The 17,470-nt window shown below is 47.8% G+C and overlaps 1 protein-coding gene across 1 annotated transcript; it reads left to right on the top strand.

The window, feature by feature from the left end:
* Window positions 1–7,360: 7,360 nt before the first annotated feature.
* LOC124075327 (chymotrypsin-C-like) lies at window positions 7,361–12,479 on the top strand. Its single transcript, XM_046418840.2, has 8 exons — window positions 7,361–7,494; window positions 7,865–7,956; window positions 8,053–8,150; window positions 8,599–8,721; window positions 9,397–9,533; window positions 10,772–10,917; window positions 11,760–11,912; window positions 12,402–12,479. Exons 1-8 carry the CDS (start codon window positions 7,455–7,457, stop codon window positions 12,414–12,416), a joined length of 804 nt encoding a protein of 267 aa, XP_046274796.1. The 5' UTR covers window positions 7,361–7,454; the 3' UTR covers window positions 12,417–12,479.
* Window positions 12,480–17,470: the final 4,991 nt, after the last annotated feature.

The following is a 17,470-nucleotide window of genomic DNA, read 5'->3' as shown; positions in this document are numbered from 1 at the left end:
GCAGCCAACAGCACTGGGACTGGGGTGGCCTGGGCAGTATCCATTGTCCCCTCCACCAGAACCAGCCTCTCAAATGGAACACAAAGCCCACCAGAGCTGGGTGAGACCCCAGGGCAGGGCCTGAAGTCCTCCCAGCAAGACAGACCCCCACTCACACTTCCTCTCTCTGGGTCTTTTTTTTTTTTAATCAAAGTGACTGATTTTTATTTTACCAAAGTAACACGTGATTGTTTCATAAAAGAACCTAAACTGAGTAAAGATGTGCGAGTCAGATTCCTCTTTCGCCCCTCAGATGGCCACCTCCAACCGCAGGCACGTGGGCTTCTGAACCTCTTTATCAGGAAACAAGTCCCAAGGAGACCAGAGGGTGTAACTCAGAAGACAACTTCCAGGGAGACTCGGGCTTCTCCTGGGGCTCCCCCTCTCTCTCAGGGTGAGTAGAAAGGTGGGTTGCAGAATCTCCCCAACCAGGCTGCAGTCAGGTCTGGGAGCAAGGGGATAAAAACAACCTCATGGGGTGGAGGGGGTGCCCCCAAACTGCTGGGGACATTGGATAGGATTTTGAGCACTTAAACTGGAGGTGGCTCAGTGGCGGTATGCTTGCCTAGCAAATGTGAGGCATTGGGTTCGATTCTCAGCACCACATAAATTTAAAGCTATTGTGTCCATCTAGAACTTAAAAAAAAAAAGAAAAAGAATTTTTGAAGACCCACTCCACGGTAGGAGGAGGACTACAGCAACCCCAGCACACAGCACAGTTGGGGCAGAGCAACCTGGGCCCACCACATTGCACCCCCTCTACCAACACGTAGGGTGGCTACAAGTGACTATAGCCAGGACCTACAAGACCATCTTCCAGGTTCCTGCAGGCAAGGTATCGGTGACCTGCAGGGACACTACAAGATTATACTGTAGAAACTGTAATACCTCGAATCCACACTGTGAGACAGGAAGACACACTAAGAAACGGGAAGAAAGTGCCTGAAATAAGCCACACTGATACAATGGTATATCCACTGACAGTACAGGAGCTGGAATGTCAGGGAAGGAGAGCAGAAGGTACATGATTAAAATGATGTGCGAAGCCAAGAATGAATTGAGAGAGCAAGTACAGGCCACAATGAAATGAGAGAGGACATACAGGTAGCAAAGGATTACTTCAAGAAAGAGAGAGACGCAGGAAAAAAAAAAAAACAGAAATCCTTGAATGAAGGAAACAATAAACCAAATAAAAATTCAATATAAAACATCAAGAACAGACTAGATCACTTGGAAGACAGAACCTCAGGCAATGAAGACAAAATATGTATCTTGAAAACAAAGTTGGACACACGGTGAAGATGGTCAGAAACCATAAACAGAACCTTCAAAGAATTATGGGATGATATGACAAGACCAAATCTAACAATTATCAGGATAGAGAAAGGCACAGAGATACAAACCAAAGGAATGCACAATCTCTTCAATGAAATAATAGCAGAAAATTTCCCAAACATGAAGAATGAATTGGAGGGGCTGGCATTGTGGCTCAGCAGTAGAGCACTCACCTAGTACATGTGAGGCGCTGGGTTTGATCCTCAGCAGCACAAAAATAAAAAAAAATAAAGATATTATGTCCAAATATAACTAAAAAATAAATATTAATAAAAAAGAGAATGAATTGAAAAATACAAGGGGCTTACAGGACACCAAATGTACAAAATTAAAACAGATCCACACCAAGGCACATTATAATAAAACTGCCTAGAGTACAAAATAAGGATAGAATTTTAAAAGCCACCAGAAAAAAACTTCAGATTACATATAGGGGGAAACCATTCAGATCTCAGCAGATTTCTCAACCCAGACAAAGCTAGGAGATCCTGGAACAACGTATACCAAGCTCTGAAAAAAAAAATGGATGTCAACCAAGAATCTTACATGCAGCAAAGTTATGCTTTAGAATTGATGACAAAATAAATGATAAACAAAAATTAAAAGAATTTACAGTGCGAACGCCTGCACTGTAGAATAGTCTTGGCAAAATATTCCATGAGGAAGAAATGAAAAACAACAATGAAAATCTCTAAAGGGGGGAGCTACACTAAAGGGAAATCCAATCAAAGGAGAAACCAACTCAAGTTACAAACCAAAAATAAACCAAAATGACCAGGAATACAAACCATGTCGCAATAATAACCCTGAATGTTAATGGCCTAAACTCATCAATTAAAAGACACAGACTGGCAGATTGGATTTTAAATAAAAAGATCCAACCATATGCTGCCTTCAAGAGATTCATCTCATAGGAAAAGAAGGTGAAAGGATGGGAAAAACATATCACTCACCTGGGTCACGTAAACAAGTAGGGGTTTCCATCCTCATATCAGATAAGTGGATTTCAAGACAAAGTTAGTCAGAAGAGATAAAGAGGGACATTATATACTGCTCAAGGGAACTATACATAACAATCATAAATATCTATGCCCCAAACAATGGAGCTTCTACGGATATCAAACAAATCCTTCTCAATTTCAAGAAGCAATTAGACCACCACACAATAATACTGGGTGACATTAACACACCTCTCTCATCACCGCTAGATAGATCTTCCAAACAAAATCTAAACAAATAAACTATAGAACTTAATAATTCAATCCATGATTTATATTTAACAAACATATATAGAGTATTCCACTGATCATCCATCAAATACACCTTCTCAGCAGCTCATGGACCCTTCTCTAAAATAGACCATATATTAAGCCACAAAGCAAATCTTAGCAAACACAAAAACATAGAGATACTACCCTGCTTCCTTCAGATCATAATGGAATAAAATTAGAAATTAATGATAAAATAAAAAATAGAACACCTAGTGACTAAATAATATGATATTGAATAAGCAATAGATAGCAGAATACATCAGGGAGGAGATAAAAAATTCTTAGGGGAAAATGAGAACATCGATATAACATATCAAACTCTGGGACACTGTGAAGACAGTGTCAAGAGGAAAGTTCACTGCACTGAGCTCCTTCATTAAAAGAATTAAAAGTCAACAAATAAATGACCTAACATTACATCTCAAAGCCCTAAAAAAAAGAAGAACAAATCAACACCCAAAAGTAGAAGACAAAATAATTAAAATCAGCTGAAATCAATAAAATTGAAACAAAGGAAATTATTTAAAAAACTGACAAAACGAAAAGTTGGTTCTTTGAAAAAAATAAATAAAATTGATAAACCCTTAGCTACATTAACAAAGAAAAGGAGAGAGAAAACTCAAATTACTGAAATTTGTGATGGAAAATAAAATATCATGATGAACACTATTGAAATACAGAAGATACTTAGAAACTATTTTAAAGATTTATACTCCAATAAAATAGAAAATCTCGATGACACCAAAAAATTTCTAGAAACATGATCTACCCAAACTGAATCACAATTTAAACACATTAATTTCAAGCAAGGAGGGGCTGGGGATGTGGCTCAAGCGGTAGAGTGCTCGCCTGGCATGCGTGTGGCCTGGGTTCGATCCTCAGCACCACATACAAACAAAGATGTTGTGTCCGCCTAAAACTAAAAAATAAATATTAAAATTCTCTCTCTCTCTCCCTCTCTCTAAAAAAATAAATAAATAAAATATTCTAAAAGAAAATAGAATAAAATAAAATTCATTAAAAAAAATTTCAAGCAAGGAAATAGAAGACGCCATCAAAGCCTACCAACAAAGAAAAGCCCAGGAACTGATGGATTCTCTGCCGAGTTCTACCAGACCTTCAAAGAAGAACTAATACCAATATTATTCCAAATATTCCATGAAATAGAAAAGAAGATAACCCTTTCAAACACATTCTATGAAGCTAGCATCACCCTGATACCAAAACCAGACAATGAAACATCAAAGAGAAAAAAAAAAAAAAAACTTCAGACCAATATCCCCGATGATAGATGCAAAAATTCTCAATAAAATCCTGTCCAATCACATACAAAAACATATTAAAAATATAGTGTACCATGATCAAGTGGGATTCATCCCAGGGATGCAAGGTTGTCGGTAATCAATAAATGTAATACATCACATCAATAGACTTAAAGACAAGAATCATATGGTTATCTCAGTAGATACTGAAAAAGCATTCGATAAAATACAGCACCTCTTCATGTTCAAAACACTAGAAAAACTAGGAATAGTAGGATCATACCTCAACATTGTAAAAGCTATCTATGCTAAGCCCAAGGCCAATATCATTCTAAACAGAGAATAATTGGAAGCATTCCCTCTAAAAACTGGAACAAGACTGGAATGCCCTCTTTCACCACTTCTGTTCAACAAAGTCCTTGAAATTCTTGCCAGAGCAATCAGACAGACAAAAGAAATTAAAGGGATATGCATAGGAAAAGAAGAACTCCAACTATCACTGTTTTCCAAGGACATGATTCTGTATTCAGAAGAAATTCCACCAGAAAATTTCTAGAACTAATAAATGAATTCAGCAAAGTCATAGGATATAAAATTAATACGCATAAATCAAATGCATTTATATATATATATATATGTGATGAATCCACTGAAAGAGAAATTAGGAAAACTATGCCACTCAAAACATCCTAAAAATATAAAATACTTGGGAATCAATCTAACAAAAGAGGTGAAAGACCTCTACAATGAAAACTAGAGAACACTCAAGAAGGAAATTGAAAAAGACCTTAGAAGATGGAAAGATCTCCCGTGCTCTTGGATAGGCAGAGTTAATATTGTCAAAATGGCCATATTGCCAAAATAGTTATGCAGATTTAATGCAATTGCTATTAAAATCCCACTGACATTCTTCATAGAAGTAAAAAAAAAAAAAAAAAGCGATCATGAAATCATTTGGAAAAATAAGAGACCCAGAATAGCCAAAGCAATTTCTACCAAAAAAGTAAAGCAGGAGACACCACAATACCAGACCTTAAACTACACTGCAGAGCCATAGGAACAAAAGCAGCATGGTATTGGCACCAAAACAGACATGAAGACCAATAGAACAGAATAGAAGAGGCAGAGACCAACCCGCATAAATGGTTATCTCATACTAGACAAAGGTGCCAGAAACAACATTGGAGAGAGGACAGCCTCTTCAACAAATTGTGCCAGGAAAACTAGAAATCCATATGTAGCAAAATGAAATTAAAACTCTCTCTCTCACACCATATATAAAACTCAATTCAAAGAGGATCAAGAACCTAGGGATTAGACCAGAGACCCCCCCCCCATCTAACAGAAAAAAAGTAGGTCCAAATCTTCATCACGTTGGATTAGGCCCCAACTACCTTAACAAGACTCCTAAAGCGCAAGAAATAAAATCAGGAATTAATAAATGGGATGGATTCAAACTAAAAAGCTTCTTCTCAGCAAAAGAAACAATCAGTGAGGTGAAGAGAGAGCCTACAGTATGGGAGCAAATTTTTACCACACGCAGATCAGATAGAGCACTAATCTTTAGGATATATAAAGAACTCAAAGGTCTTAACACCAAAAAAACAAACAACCACGTCTGGGGTTGTGGCTCAGTGGTAGAGCGCTTGCCTGGCATGTGTGAGGCCCTGAGTTCCATCCTCAGCACCACATATAAATAAACAAATAAAGTGAAAAATCCATTGGCAACTAAAAAATATTTTAAAACACAAACAAACAACCCAATCAATAAATGGGCTAAGGAACTGAACAGAAACTTCTCAGAAGATATGCAAGCCATCAACAAATATATGGAAAAAGTGCTCAACATCTTTAGTAATTAGAAAAAAGCAAATCAAAACTACTCTAAGATTTCATCTCAACCCAGTCAGAATGGCAGTTATCAAGAATATAAGCAATAATAAGTGTTGGAGGGAGTGTCGGGGGAAAGACACACTCATCCATTGCTGGTGGGAATGCAAATTGGTGAAAATACTTTGGAAAGCAGTGTGGAGATTCCCCAGAAAACTTTGAATGGAACCACCATTTGACCCAGCTATTCCACTCCTCAGTCTATGGCCAAAGGACTCTTAAAATCAGCATATTATAGTGACGGAGCCACACCAATGTTTATATCAGCTGAATTCACAATAGGTAAACGTTGGAACCAACTTAGATGCCCTTCAATAGATGAATGGATAAAGAAATTGTGATACATGTATACAATGGAATATTACTCAGCATTAAAAGAGAATAAATTATGGAATTTGCAGGTAAAGGGATGGAGCTGGAGAATATTATGCTAAGCCAAGTAAACCAATCCCAAAAAACCAAGGCCAAATATTTTCTCTGATAAGTGGATGGTGATATTTGATGGGGGAAGGGGATGGGAAATGTGGAGGCAGTTTGGATTGGGCAGAGGGGAGGGTGGAGAGGGGTTATGGGATAGAAAAGACATTTGAATGAGACAGACATCATTACCCTAGGCACATGCTTGATTGTAAAACGGTGTGACTCTACACCATGTATAACCAGAGAATTGAAATGTCGCGCTCCATTTGTGTAGAATGAATTGAAATGCATTCTGCTGTCATGTACAACTAAACAGAACAAATAAAAACGATAATAATAACAAAAAAAGAATTTCTGAGCACAGACTCTTCTCAACACACACCAAGTACCAAAAATTTAGATCTGACCCTGACTTTGACATTCAAGTCACAAAACCGGAGGACAGAGTCCATAGGGTCCAATCTGCCCATTTCAGGGATAGAAAGGCCGAAGAGCCTACATCTAAGTGGCTCCAGGTAGGAATCTGGCCAACCAGCACCTTCCAGGAGCCTGCATGAGTGCCATCCCAGCCCTGGGGCAGGTGCAGGAGCAGCCAAGCCCAGTGTGGGGGGCCCAGGGGGAAGGGAGACAAGAATCTGAGGGCACCAGTGCTGCAGAAACGCAGGAGGAGCCTGTAACGGTCAGCAGCTGCGAGCCCCAGGCGGGGCAGGACGGCAGAGCCCAGCTGTACTGCTGCCCAGCTGTGCGCCCGAGACAGTCCCTCACCCTCCAAGTCTCGGTTTCCTCATCTTCAAGGAGCAGATAATAGGACCAGCCTCAGGTTGTTGGAAGAAGTCAGGGAGATACTGCAAGAAGGGGGAAGCACAACCTGGCACAGGAGGTGAATAATAAACTGTAACTAAAAAGAATGAGGCAGACAGAGAGTTTGGGAACACACCTCAAGCACAGCAGGAGGCCCCCACCAAAAAAATAAATAAATAAATAAAAGATAAAACCTGCTCCTCAGCTGTTGCTGGGTCCCAGGATATTTGGAAAATTATTTGGAAAAATCTATGCTTTGAAAGCCAGCCCCATCTCCAGCCCAAATTAAACAGTAACCACCCAAGGTCAAGGAAAGGGACTTAATGGAACAGGCTTCTCTCCAAGGGGTGGCTCGGCCTTGACCAGGCAGGCCCACCCCCACCTGCCTATAAAGACCTCTGCCTGCTCCAGGGCCACACAGCCCCAACACCTCACCATGCTGGGTGTCACGGTTCTCGCTACACTCCTGGCCTGCGGTAAGCTGGGGACAGGGACCGGGTGGGCTGCACTCAGCCACTGGGGAGCTCAGACTGGCCTCCTGGGGACATGGACAGGAACAGGAGACCTCCGTCCACCAGGAAAGTCACTTTGGGGTCCAGGGTGGGCCTGGCTACTGAGCAAAGGTCAGATGAGCCACCTCCTGCTCGGCCACCCTGTCTCCACCTCAGCAGGACAGAGCTGAGAAGCCGCCTCCCCGGGTGAGGACTGGAGATGAGGGGTGGAGGCCCAGAGAACAAGGAGGCTCCTGTCCTGCCCAGCCTCCACCGCCTCTCCCCCTGCCCACCCTGCCCTTCTCAGAGGGCAGCCAGCCCCACTCACCCGCCCTCCTCCCTCCTGTTCCTCCAGCCTCCAGCTGCGGTGTCCCCAGCTTCCCCCCCAACCTCTCAGCCAGGGTGGTGGGAGGGGACAATGCCGTTCCCCACAGCTGGCCCTGGCAGGTGAGTGTGCTGCAGAGTGGGACGCTGGATGGAAAGGGAGGTGAAGGTCCCCAGGACCTGAGGGCTGACAGGCGGCTCTTCTGCACCCTCCTGCAGATCTCTCTCCAGTACCTCAAGGATGACACTTGGAGACACACCTGCGGTGGCACCTTGATCTCCAGCAACTTTGTCCTCACGGCTGCCCACTGCATAAGGTGAGTGACATGACACCCACATCATCCCAGGGGAAGCCTCATGAAACTGCTTTCATTGAGCACCTGCTGCACACTCCAGGCTCTGGGCTCAATAAACTACTGACATCCACTGAGTTCATTTATTCAGTCAATGAACATTTCTGTGCACCTGCTGTGTGCTGAGAAACTGCAGTGAACACAGCTTCTGCTCTCAGGGAGCTGATATTCTAGTGGGAGGCAGAGCAACAGGCAGACGAGGAAATATGAGAAGAGGCCAGAAGATGTTAAAAACTCTGGGTTTCTAGGCGATATTGGAGCAGAGAAATGAAGAAAGGGGGGACACACGCCTCTCCCCCAGTGAGTCCCACAGGGGCCTCACAACTCAGCCTCCAGACCCCCAAGTCCCCTTGTCTGACCCCTGGCGGACAGGGAACACTGGCCACCTTGACCTGGTTCCCTCCCTGCCCAGCAACACCCTGACCTACCGCGTGGCCGTGGGGAAGAACGACCTGACAGTGGACGAGGAGGGCTCCCTGTTCGTGGGTGTGGACACCATCTATGTCCACGAGAAGTGGAACTCCTTCCTGGTGCGGTGAGTCCCCCTGCCCAGGGTTAGGGGTGGTGGACAGGGAGCTGCAGAGCCTGCCCCACCCCCAGCCACACCCTGTCCCCCACACAGCAGGCAGGTGATGGGGCTCTGCTAGGAGGAGCAGGGGACCTTCCTATCCCATCCTTACCTAAGCATTCCCAGGAAGGTGCCCCTGGAAGGAAGACCCCATCCCTCCACACTGCCTCCCCTGACTCTCCTGAACTGAGTCTGGGCCACCCACGTGGCAGCAGGCCTGATAGATGCCCTCTCTCAGTTAATCTCCCAACAGCCCTGGACAAGCCACCAAGACTCAGAGAGGTTAAGGAATATGCCCCAGGGTGCACAGCCCAGCACATGGCCAACTAGGGATCAAGCCAGGTCTATCTGGGGTTGCCAGGATCCATTCGGGTCATGGAAAATATTGAAAGTGGCATCTTTTATCATCATAAGCACCCCTCTTCTATGGCTATGATTGCTTCATTGTGATGGTGCACACCCCCCACGGTTGAGAAGCCTTCTGCTTCCCGTCTCTTCTGATCTGCCTTTCACTGTTGGAATGTTTAAGGACACTCTCTGGTCACCTTTTCGTGACCACAGCTCACAATCCCAGGTCTCATAGCACAGTCAGGAGAGGTCAGGGCCCCTCTGCCCACTCATGCCCTCTGCTTTGGATTCCAGCAATGACATTGCCCTCATCAAGCTCGCAGAGCCTGTGGAGCTGAGTGACACCATCCAGGTGGCCTGCCTGCCAGAGGAGGACTCCGTGCTGCCTCAGGACTACCCCTGTTTTGTCACTGGCTGGGGTCGCCTCTGGAGTGAGTACAAACCCAGGGGGAATCCCCAGAGGCTTCCTGGAGGAAGCAGCTCTCAATCAGCAGCCACACACACCTCTCTTCCTTTCTGCCTGAACATTCTCACCTCTTTTTGAACTGTACAATAACAACTGCTAATATTTTTTAAGCACATACTATGTGACAGATGTTAACAAATGGATGTAATGGGTGCAGTAAGGATTAAATAGATTTGTTTACAGCAGGGCTTGGCATGTTGTAAGTGACATATAAGCCCACTAAATAAGCCTTGTGGGGGTGGGGAATTAGATCTTATGGTATACCCCATGCCCAAATAGATTGCAGCTGAATTAAAAGATTCAATGCAGGGGCTGGGTGTGGCTCAGTGGCAGAGCACTGGCCTAGCATATGTGAGGTACTGGGTTCCAACCTGAGTACCCCATAACAAATAAAATAAAGGTATTCTGTCCATCTACTAATACAAAAAAAGATCTTTATAAAAATTTTAAAAAAGAAAAAAAAATTAAATGCAAATAAATGAAACTATGGGAAACAGATTCAGAACATTACTTAGGACACCTTGGGGTAAGATTGATCCTTAAATATTTAACCCCAAAGTCAGACCTACAGGGAAAGGAGTGAGGATTCAACCCCCAGAATCCCAATGAAACACAATTCAATCTGGGCACAGTAACAGGAAGATTACAAGTTCAAGGTCAGTCTAGCAACCTACCCATTCCCAAATTAAAAATAGAAAGGGCAACCAGGCACAGTGGCACACTCCCATAATCCCAGCTGCTCCAGAGGCTGAGGCAGGAGGATCATGAGTTCAAAGCCAGCCTCAGCAATGGCCAGGTGCTAATCAACTCACTGAGACCCTGTCTCTAAATAAATTACAAAACAGGACTGGGATGTGGCTCAGTAGTCGAGGGCCCCTGATTTCCATCCCCGGTACCAAAAAAAATTACAAAGGGTTAGAGATACAGCTCAGGGGTAGAGCACACCGGAGTCTAAACTTCAGCACACACACACACACAATGTTTTTATTTTGAATTAAAAAAAAAAAACAGGCAACTCACCACACAGCTATGTCTTGAGGCTCTGAGTGTAGCCCCTGCACCTCTTCCCCACCTTCTAGCAGATCCTTGGCTGGCTGAGGGCTGCACCCTATGCCAGGCCTCTGGTCCCCGCCAACCTGGGCCTGGATGGACACAGGGCTGCCTGGCTGCTCCCTGCTCACTGCCCACTCCCTCCCTCCCCAGCCAATGGCCCCATCGCTGATGAGCTACAGCAGGGCCTGCAGCCCGTGGTGGACTATGCCACGTGCTCCAGATGGGACTGGTGGAGCTACATGGTGACGAAATCCATGGTGTGCGCTGGGGGTGACGGCGTCATCTCCTCCTGCAATGTGAGTGTCCAGACCCCACACAGGCCCTGCTCCACGCAGCCACACCACTGGGGACACTGGAGGGTGGGGCAGAGCACATCTCTCCTGGCAGGAGACTGACCCTGCCTGGGCCTGGTAGGCTCAGGGGAAACCTGTCACCACGCCCCCAGCACAGGGTGACAGGAGGAGAGCTGAGCATCAGCAGCTGCATCAATTCCCTGTGCACCACTTAGGAGCTCTGTGACCTGGGGCAGACTGGTGAACCTCTCTGGACCTCAGCCTTCCCTCTGATGGAAAGCGCTGTAGCAAACACTCCCCAGCCTTGCTGTGGGGACTACATGAGTCAAAGGGCCACAGAACAGGCTGCACTGAAGTCTCTGTGCATGTCCCTGCCACCAGCTGCGTCAGTCCAGGCTGGCTGGGGCGTTAGGGAGTCTGAGAACCACAAAACTTCTAAGACAACCAGGGACTGTCCTGCTCCTGACCCACGCCCTCTCCCCACTCCCACCCTCCTGTGCTGCCCAGGCTCCAGCAGGGCTCCAGGCCCCAGGGGTTCTCTGGGCAGATCACAGAGGCTTAGCCATGCAGACCTGAACAGCCAGGAAACCAGGGCACAGAGAGGGCTGACATCATCCCGAGATCACACAGCCAACCAAGGGCTATTCTGATGCCCCAGGACTCCCAGAACCAGGCCAAGGCAGCCCCACCCCACACTTCTGTGCCTCCCTCACCAGGAGCAGGCTGAGGCCAACAGTGGGTACTGAGGCTGACAGCTCAGCACATGCCCGCCCCAGCCACTGCTCAGTCCCCAGCCTGTCCCTGGGGGAGGCCTGGGGACTGATGCCTGCTGGGGTCTCTTGCAGGGGGACTCGGGCGGCCCGCTGAACTGCCAGGCGGAGAACGGTGCCTGGGAGGTGCATGGCATCGTCAGCTTCGGCTCCGGACAGGGCTGCAACACCCTTAAGAAGCCCACGGTCTACACCCGCGTGTCTGCCTACATCGACTGGATCAACCAGGTGGGCCCCGCCCCGCCCACGCCCTGCCCCGCCCACGCCCTCGCTCATTGGCCCCGGGGCGTGGTCACGCCCACTCCCACGCCCCTCCCTGTCTTTGGAGAAGCGCTGGCTGAGCGCTCACTGCTGCTGACCTGAGTTGGGCGCAGTGAAGGTCACAGTCAGGAGCGACATCCAGCCCTCCCTGGGCTTCAGCACACACCTAGGTCCCCGCCCAGGACACACCTTCCCCCCAAGAAGGAGCTTTGCGCCTAGAGTTCAGGGGCCCCAGCCGAGAGCGGGTTCCACAGCGGCCATTCACCGTGGGGGGCGGGGGGTGAAGTGCCAAGTGGGGCTGGGTCCTGGGGCAGAGACCAGGGTGGCTTGTCTGGGCCGGGGGCTGCCTGCTGTGCCATGCACGTCCCCTCCCCAGGCCACCGAACCCACAGAGCCTCGTGCTGCCCCAGAAGGTGGCAGGTCCCAGAGGCCTAATACTGTCCCCTGCTCCTCCAGAAAATGCAGCTGTGATTCGTCTCTGGGAACTGTGGCAGCCAATCCCACAAGAGCAATAATAAACTTCCTTCCCTGAAAGTGGCCTGGACCTTGATTTGTGCCTCCTGCTCCTCTCTGTCCCCCACTGATGATTGGCCAACTTCCAGGGACTTCCCCTCTACACCAGGGATCTACTGAGAGACACCCTCAGCCTGGCTGGCATCGCCTAGGGGGGAGCCACTGGGGGTGTTTATGGGGTCAAGGGAGTCCTGGGGCCACGTGGGTACCTGAGGGGCCAGGATTAGGACACTTCAAACACTCCTCCCTGCGACTTAAGATGGCTCTGATCAGCTAATGGCTCCTCTGGTCCTGCCACCATAGTGAGTCTGGAGGGGCCTCATGGGCCCCAGCTGCAGGTGGAGCATGGGCTCTCCCCAAGAGCAGCCTCCCCAGCCCAGAGAAGCCAGGCCCCAGGAGGATGCACAAGCTCAGGACCCCACTGAACCCTTGGGGAAGGAGCTCCCATCAGGTTCCCCCAGCCCCAGTCCCAGGGAGATGTTGGCCTGGGCTCTGTGCTTGGAGCAGCACGTGGTGAGCCCTGACGGGGTGAGATCTGCAAGGACTCCAGGGGGAGCTCTCACTATGTGAGACAGGGAGGGAAACTGAGGCCCCCAGAGGAAGAGCTGGGCCAGGGCCCCGAACACACAGCCTGAGGAGTTCGGGAAAGGAGCTCTCCTGTGGCCGATGGAGGGCCACAAACGCAAGCAATCCAGTGTCCAGTGAGGGACAGCCGAGGTGGGCACCCTCCTCTGGACATAGGGGCTTCTATATGGAGGCCATAGAGGCCCGGGCTCAGCCTGCACTAGTCCCACTGACAGCCCTGACTGGGGGCCAGCTCTGAATTATTAAGCCCTCTGCCCCTGAGTCCCAGCCCCGTCCCCAGATAGAGCCCCATGGACCTCAGACTCACTGAAACTGTAACTCCCACACTGAACTCAGTCCTCTATGAGCCCCAGACCTTCTCTGAACCCCCAGATTTCACCTGGCTGTGAGGGGAGCCCTGCCAGCCCCTCAGCCTTCTGCCTTCATGGGCTCATCTGAGAGGCAACACCTGTGCCCAGCTCCTGTCCCAGCAGCCAGTGATTCAGGACCTGTCAGTGGCACCTGCCCATCTCTCAGGCTCTCCCCCATACCCTCCCCCAACCTGGCACTGCTTCTCCTGAGGCTCCAGGACATCATCTGGGCACATCCACCACCCCCTCAGCCTGTCCCCATCACGTCACCCATGGTTATTTTTCCAGCACACACAGGCCCTGGCAGCTGGGGACTCCAAATCCTGGAAATCCCAGGGTCCAACAGGGAGGGGGAGGGATCCCAGCATCCTCACTCCCTCCAGTCCTCAAATTCCTTTTGGACTTGACCCTGTACAGGAGGAGCCTTCTCCTAACCTGTACCCCACTCAGCTCCCACCCAGAACCAGTCTCTTCCCATATGGACCTCCCGCCATGGCCCATCTCTCCAAGGATCACTTCACCCTGGCTGCCAGGGAGCTCCCCCAGCACTATGCAGGGTCTTCTTTGTCCCAGCCCAGGGCCTGCACTTGGGAAATATGGGAAGAATGGGTGGACTAATTAATGGTTTCTGCATGTATAGCATGTCACCACCTCACAGCTGGGCAAAGAAAAGAGTCACCTCTTAACATATGCAAGCTGATCCCGCTCCAAGCCCCCACCCCTGCAATCCCAGGACGTCCACCCACAGGGCTCTCTCTGAAGGTACCTCCAGCCCCTTGGAACTGCTTGTTCAGTTTTTCTTATCATGACCGGAAAAATCAGCTCAGCCAACCTGGTGTCACAGTGTGAGTCACTGAGATAATCCTGTCCTGTAGGTAGGACTAGCTCCAGCCCTGCACCTGCCCAGAGAGAGCCCCCACCTCTGCCCAGTTGCTCCAGGCAAGAATGGCTTTCTCCAGGGTGCCTCAGGGCACGCTGAGCAGGTGGCAGAAGTTTCCACAGATCAAGTCCCCAAATCTCAGCTGCTCAGACACAGACACCCTCCATGAGCAGGTGCCGGGCATGAGCACGTGTGTACCCCACAAGTATGGGGACCTCGGGGCCTGGAGCCCTGGTACCTTTGTGATGGCAAAACCAGAGCTGGTTGTGAAATGAAATTACAAAAACCTTATGGTGAGAGACCAGCACCGATCAGCCCTCCCCCTCCCTCAGCCTTCCTTCAGGAGGCCTAAAGAACCCTGGGCCCTGCCTTTTGGATTGTAAATAGCTGCCCTGGGAGTCTGGCTGCTCCCTCTGGAAACGTTACAGGTGCCTGTGAGGACAGCCCCTCTTCTCTGCTTCTGTGAGCAGGCTTCAGGTTAGGGACCCTGCACAGGCCTGCAGCCCCAGAGAGTGAGAATTTTTTCAAAAAAGAGGAAAAAGCCCCAGTGATAGGCTGGATCTAGGATGACACCAAATAACCTCCAAATTTTGTGAGAATCTGTGGATCTGGGCTCAGAATTTAAAGTTTGTTTTCCTCTGGGCCCACGGATTTAAAATAAAATATGGAGTTCTCCTCTCTGAGTGCTGCCTGCTGCTTCTCCACCTTTAGGGGTCACAAATGTGTTCCCATTTCTTTAAAATCATTAGGAGCCAGGCTTGGGGGCCTAGGCCTATGATCCCAGCAGCTCAGAAGGCTGAGGCAGGAGGACTGGAGTTCAAAGCCAGCCTCAGCAATGACAAGGCAACTCAGAGAGACTCTGTTTCTAAATAAAATGCAAAGTAGGGCTGGGGATCAGCCGAGTGCCCCTGAGTTCAATCCCCAGTGCCAAAAAATAAATAAAAATAAAATAAAATCAGTAGGAAAAAAATGAATGTAGTCCAAGTTGAATTACACTCACTTTTATACTCATGGGTCATAAAGCAATTTGCAATGTAATGGATGGAAAAAGGGGCTTGCTGACAGTCAGGCTTAGCTTTCTGAGATGGGGCACACCAGATGATCAGATAAGGACCAGATGACAACTATCACAATAACAGCACACACTCAGATAGTCCCTACCCTATGCCACCCCAAGAAACAGCCCTAGGAGGCAGATACCACTTTATCCCCATGGTGTAGATGAAGGTGTGAAAGCACAGAGAGGTTGAGTCACAGGCACAAGGTCATGCAGCCAGGAAGTGAGGTTGCTGGGTTTTCCTTCCTGTGTGGGCACAGTTCACCCCTAGACACACCACTGGGCCCACAGAGGAGAACAGGTGAAGTCCATCCAGTACTCTCTGCCCATTTTAGAGATCAGCAGGCAGAGGGGCCTACATCTAAGTGGCTCCTTTTAGTTCCAAGGTTTCATGATTTGAACATGAGGGTAAGTGGCAGATGTAAATTTGTGGCACTTGGTGTGGGTTGGGAAGACTCTGACTGCTGCAGTCTGGCTGGGCACAAAATCACCAGCCACTCACAGCCTTGTAGATTCAAACAGCAATTCTTTATTCTCCAACTCTCACCCGCACTCTACACGCACATTCTGGGAAAATCCACACTTCCACTGGGCTCTGCATCCCAAAATACTCTCTGAATCCTGGGAGAACTAAAGGGGAACTCAAGGAGCAGGCGGGTGCCTGAGGCAGCAGGATACACCCTATTCCCAGCAGGGTCCACCTTAAACCTGGAACCGCCCTAAACCCAAGGAGTGGGATACTCCCTATTCCCAGCAGGATACACCCTAAACCTGGACCCACCCTAATCCAGCAGGATCCTCCCTAAACCCGGATCCACCCTGGTCCTTGAGCAGGGTCACCTTTCTCATGCAATGTCACTGCAAATGACCTGGGTCCAAGACAAGCCCATTTCCACAATGGAGAGTCCTTCCTCTAAGCAACATGGGGTAGGCTGACAGGGAAATTGCCATGTGTCATTCCTACTTAGCTATGGCTCTCAGCATCTCCCCCCTTCTGATTAATTAAACAACAAGCAATGTGGCTTAGGGACCGTGCCTGTTAGGTTGTCCAATTCAACATACGGTTCTTTCCCGTGATGGGATGAACTGACCTCTAGGCGTCAGCCTCCTGTCTTAGGTTGATACCACTGCAATTGGATCATACGCATCACTGACTACCGGTCCAGCATATAGCCATACTTGTGGATAGGCCTATGCACCAGTGGGGGGGTGAGGTTCTTTGCCTCACCTCTGTTGGCCCCCAAATTTGGCCATCACTAGCAGAAGGGAGGAGGATACAGAAATGCCACGACACCAAGCCAATTGACGGCTCCTTTGGAAAAATTGCATCACTGGTGACACCATCAGCAAAGATATGCCAGCACTACAACAATTCGCTGCATCAAACGATAGTTCACAATGCATACAAGTGATACATAGTCCAGGCAAGTTCTGCAAGCAGTTCAAAGCGGAGGAATCTATCAATATGTCCATTTCCTCCCAAAGTAAATCGACTCCTTGATTCAGCATTACTTGTTGAGTTATATTCATTGATGCATCAGTTTATACAGTTTACTGTGATAGCTATCATAGAAGCTGTAGTTTGGTTTTATCTTTGTCTTCACCAGCACTGGGATGAAGATAGGAATTCTGGCAATGATGCTAAAGAGACATTATCCTGAACAGAATTATTAAATATAATGAAAAGGAAAGGTGAAAGTAAACAAACAGATCTGTTAACCTCCTTTAAAAACAATCCTTAACAGCTGTTTACCTAATTTAAATTAAACCATTTAAATCACGTGAATAAAAAAAAATCGGATCCATTTTTTCATGAGTGCTCCTCATATATGAAATATGGATATATGCACATACAGACATACAACACAAAACACAAGAGTGCACACAAACGTACAACACATAAGACAATAGTAAAGGCCTTTTACCTTTACACAGGTGAAATTTCCATTGCAATGATTAAAAACTCCACAGTCAAAAAATAAAACTGATCAGAAAAACATTAACCTAGGTTTGTATGAGCTCAAAAAATAAAATAGAACTTTATGATGTGGGAAAAGGCAATAATAAAATAGATATTGAAAAAAGCATCCTGGTTAATCACTGTCGCAGATGTAAGAATAGCCAAGCTGGAGCTCTGGAT

The sequence above is a fragment of the Marmota monax genome, unplaced genomic scaffold (genome assembly GCF_021218885.2).
Source record: "Marmota monax isolate L192 unplaced genomic scaffold, Marmota_monax_Labrador192_F-V1.1 WCK01_AAM20220418_F8-fsc00008, whole genome shotgun sequence".
NCBI lineage: Eukaryota > Metazoa > Chordata > Mammalia > Rodentia > Sciuridae > Marmota > Marmota monax.
Note: the sequence above shows the minus strand (reverse complement) of the source record. Positions and strands in the feature narration are given on the sequence as shown.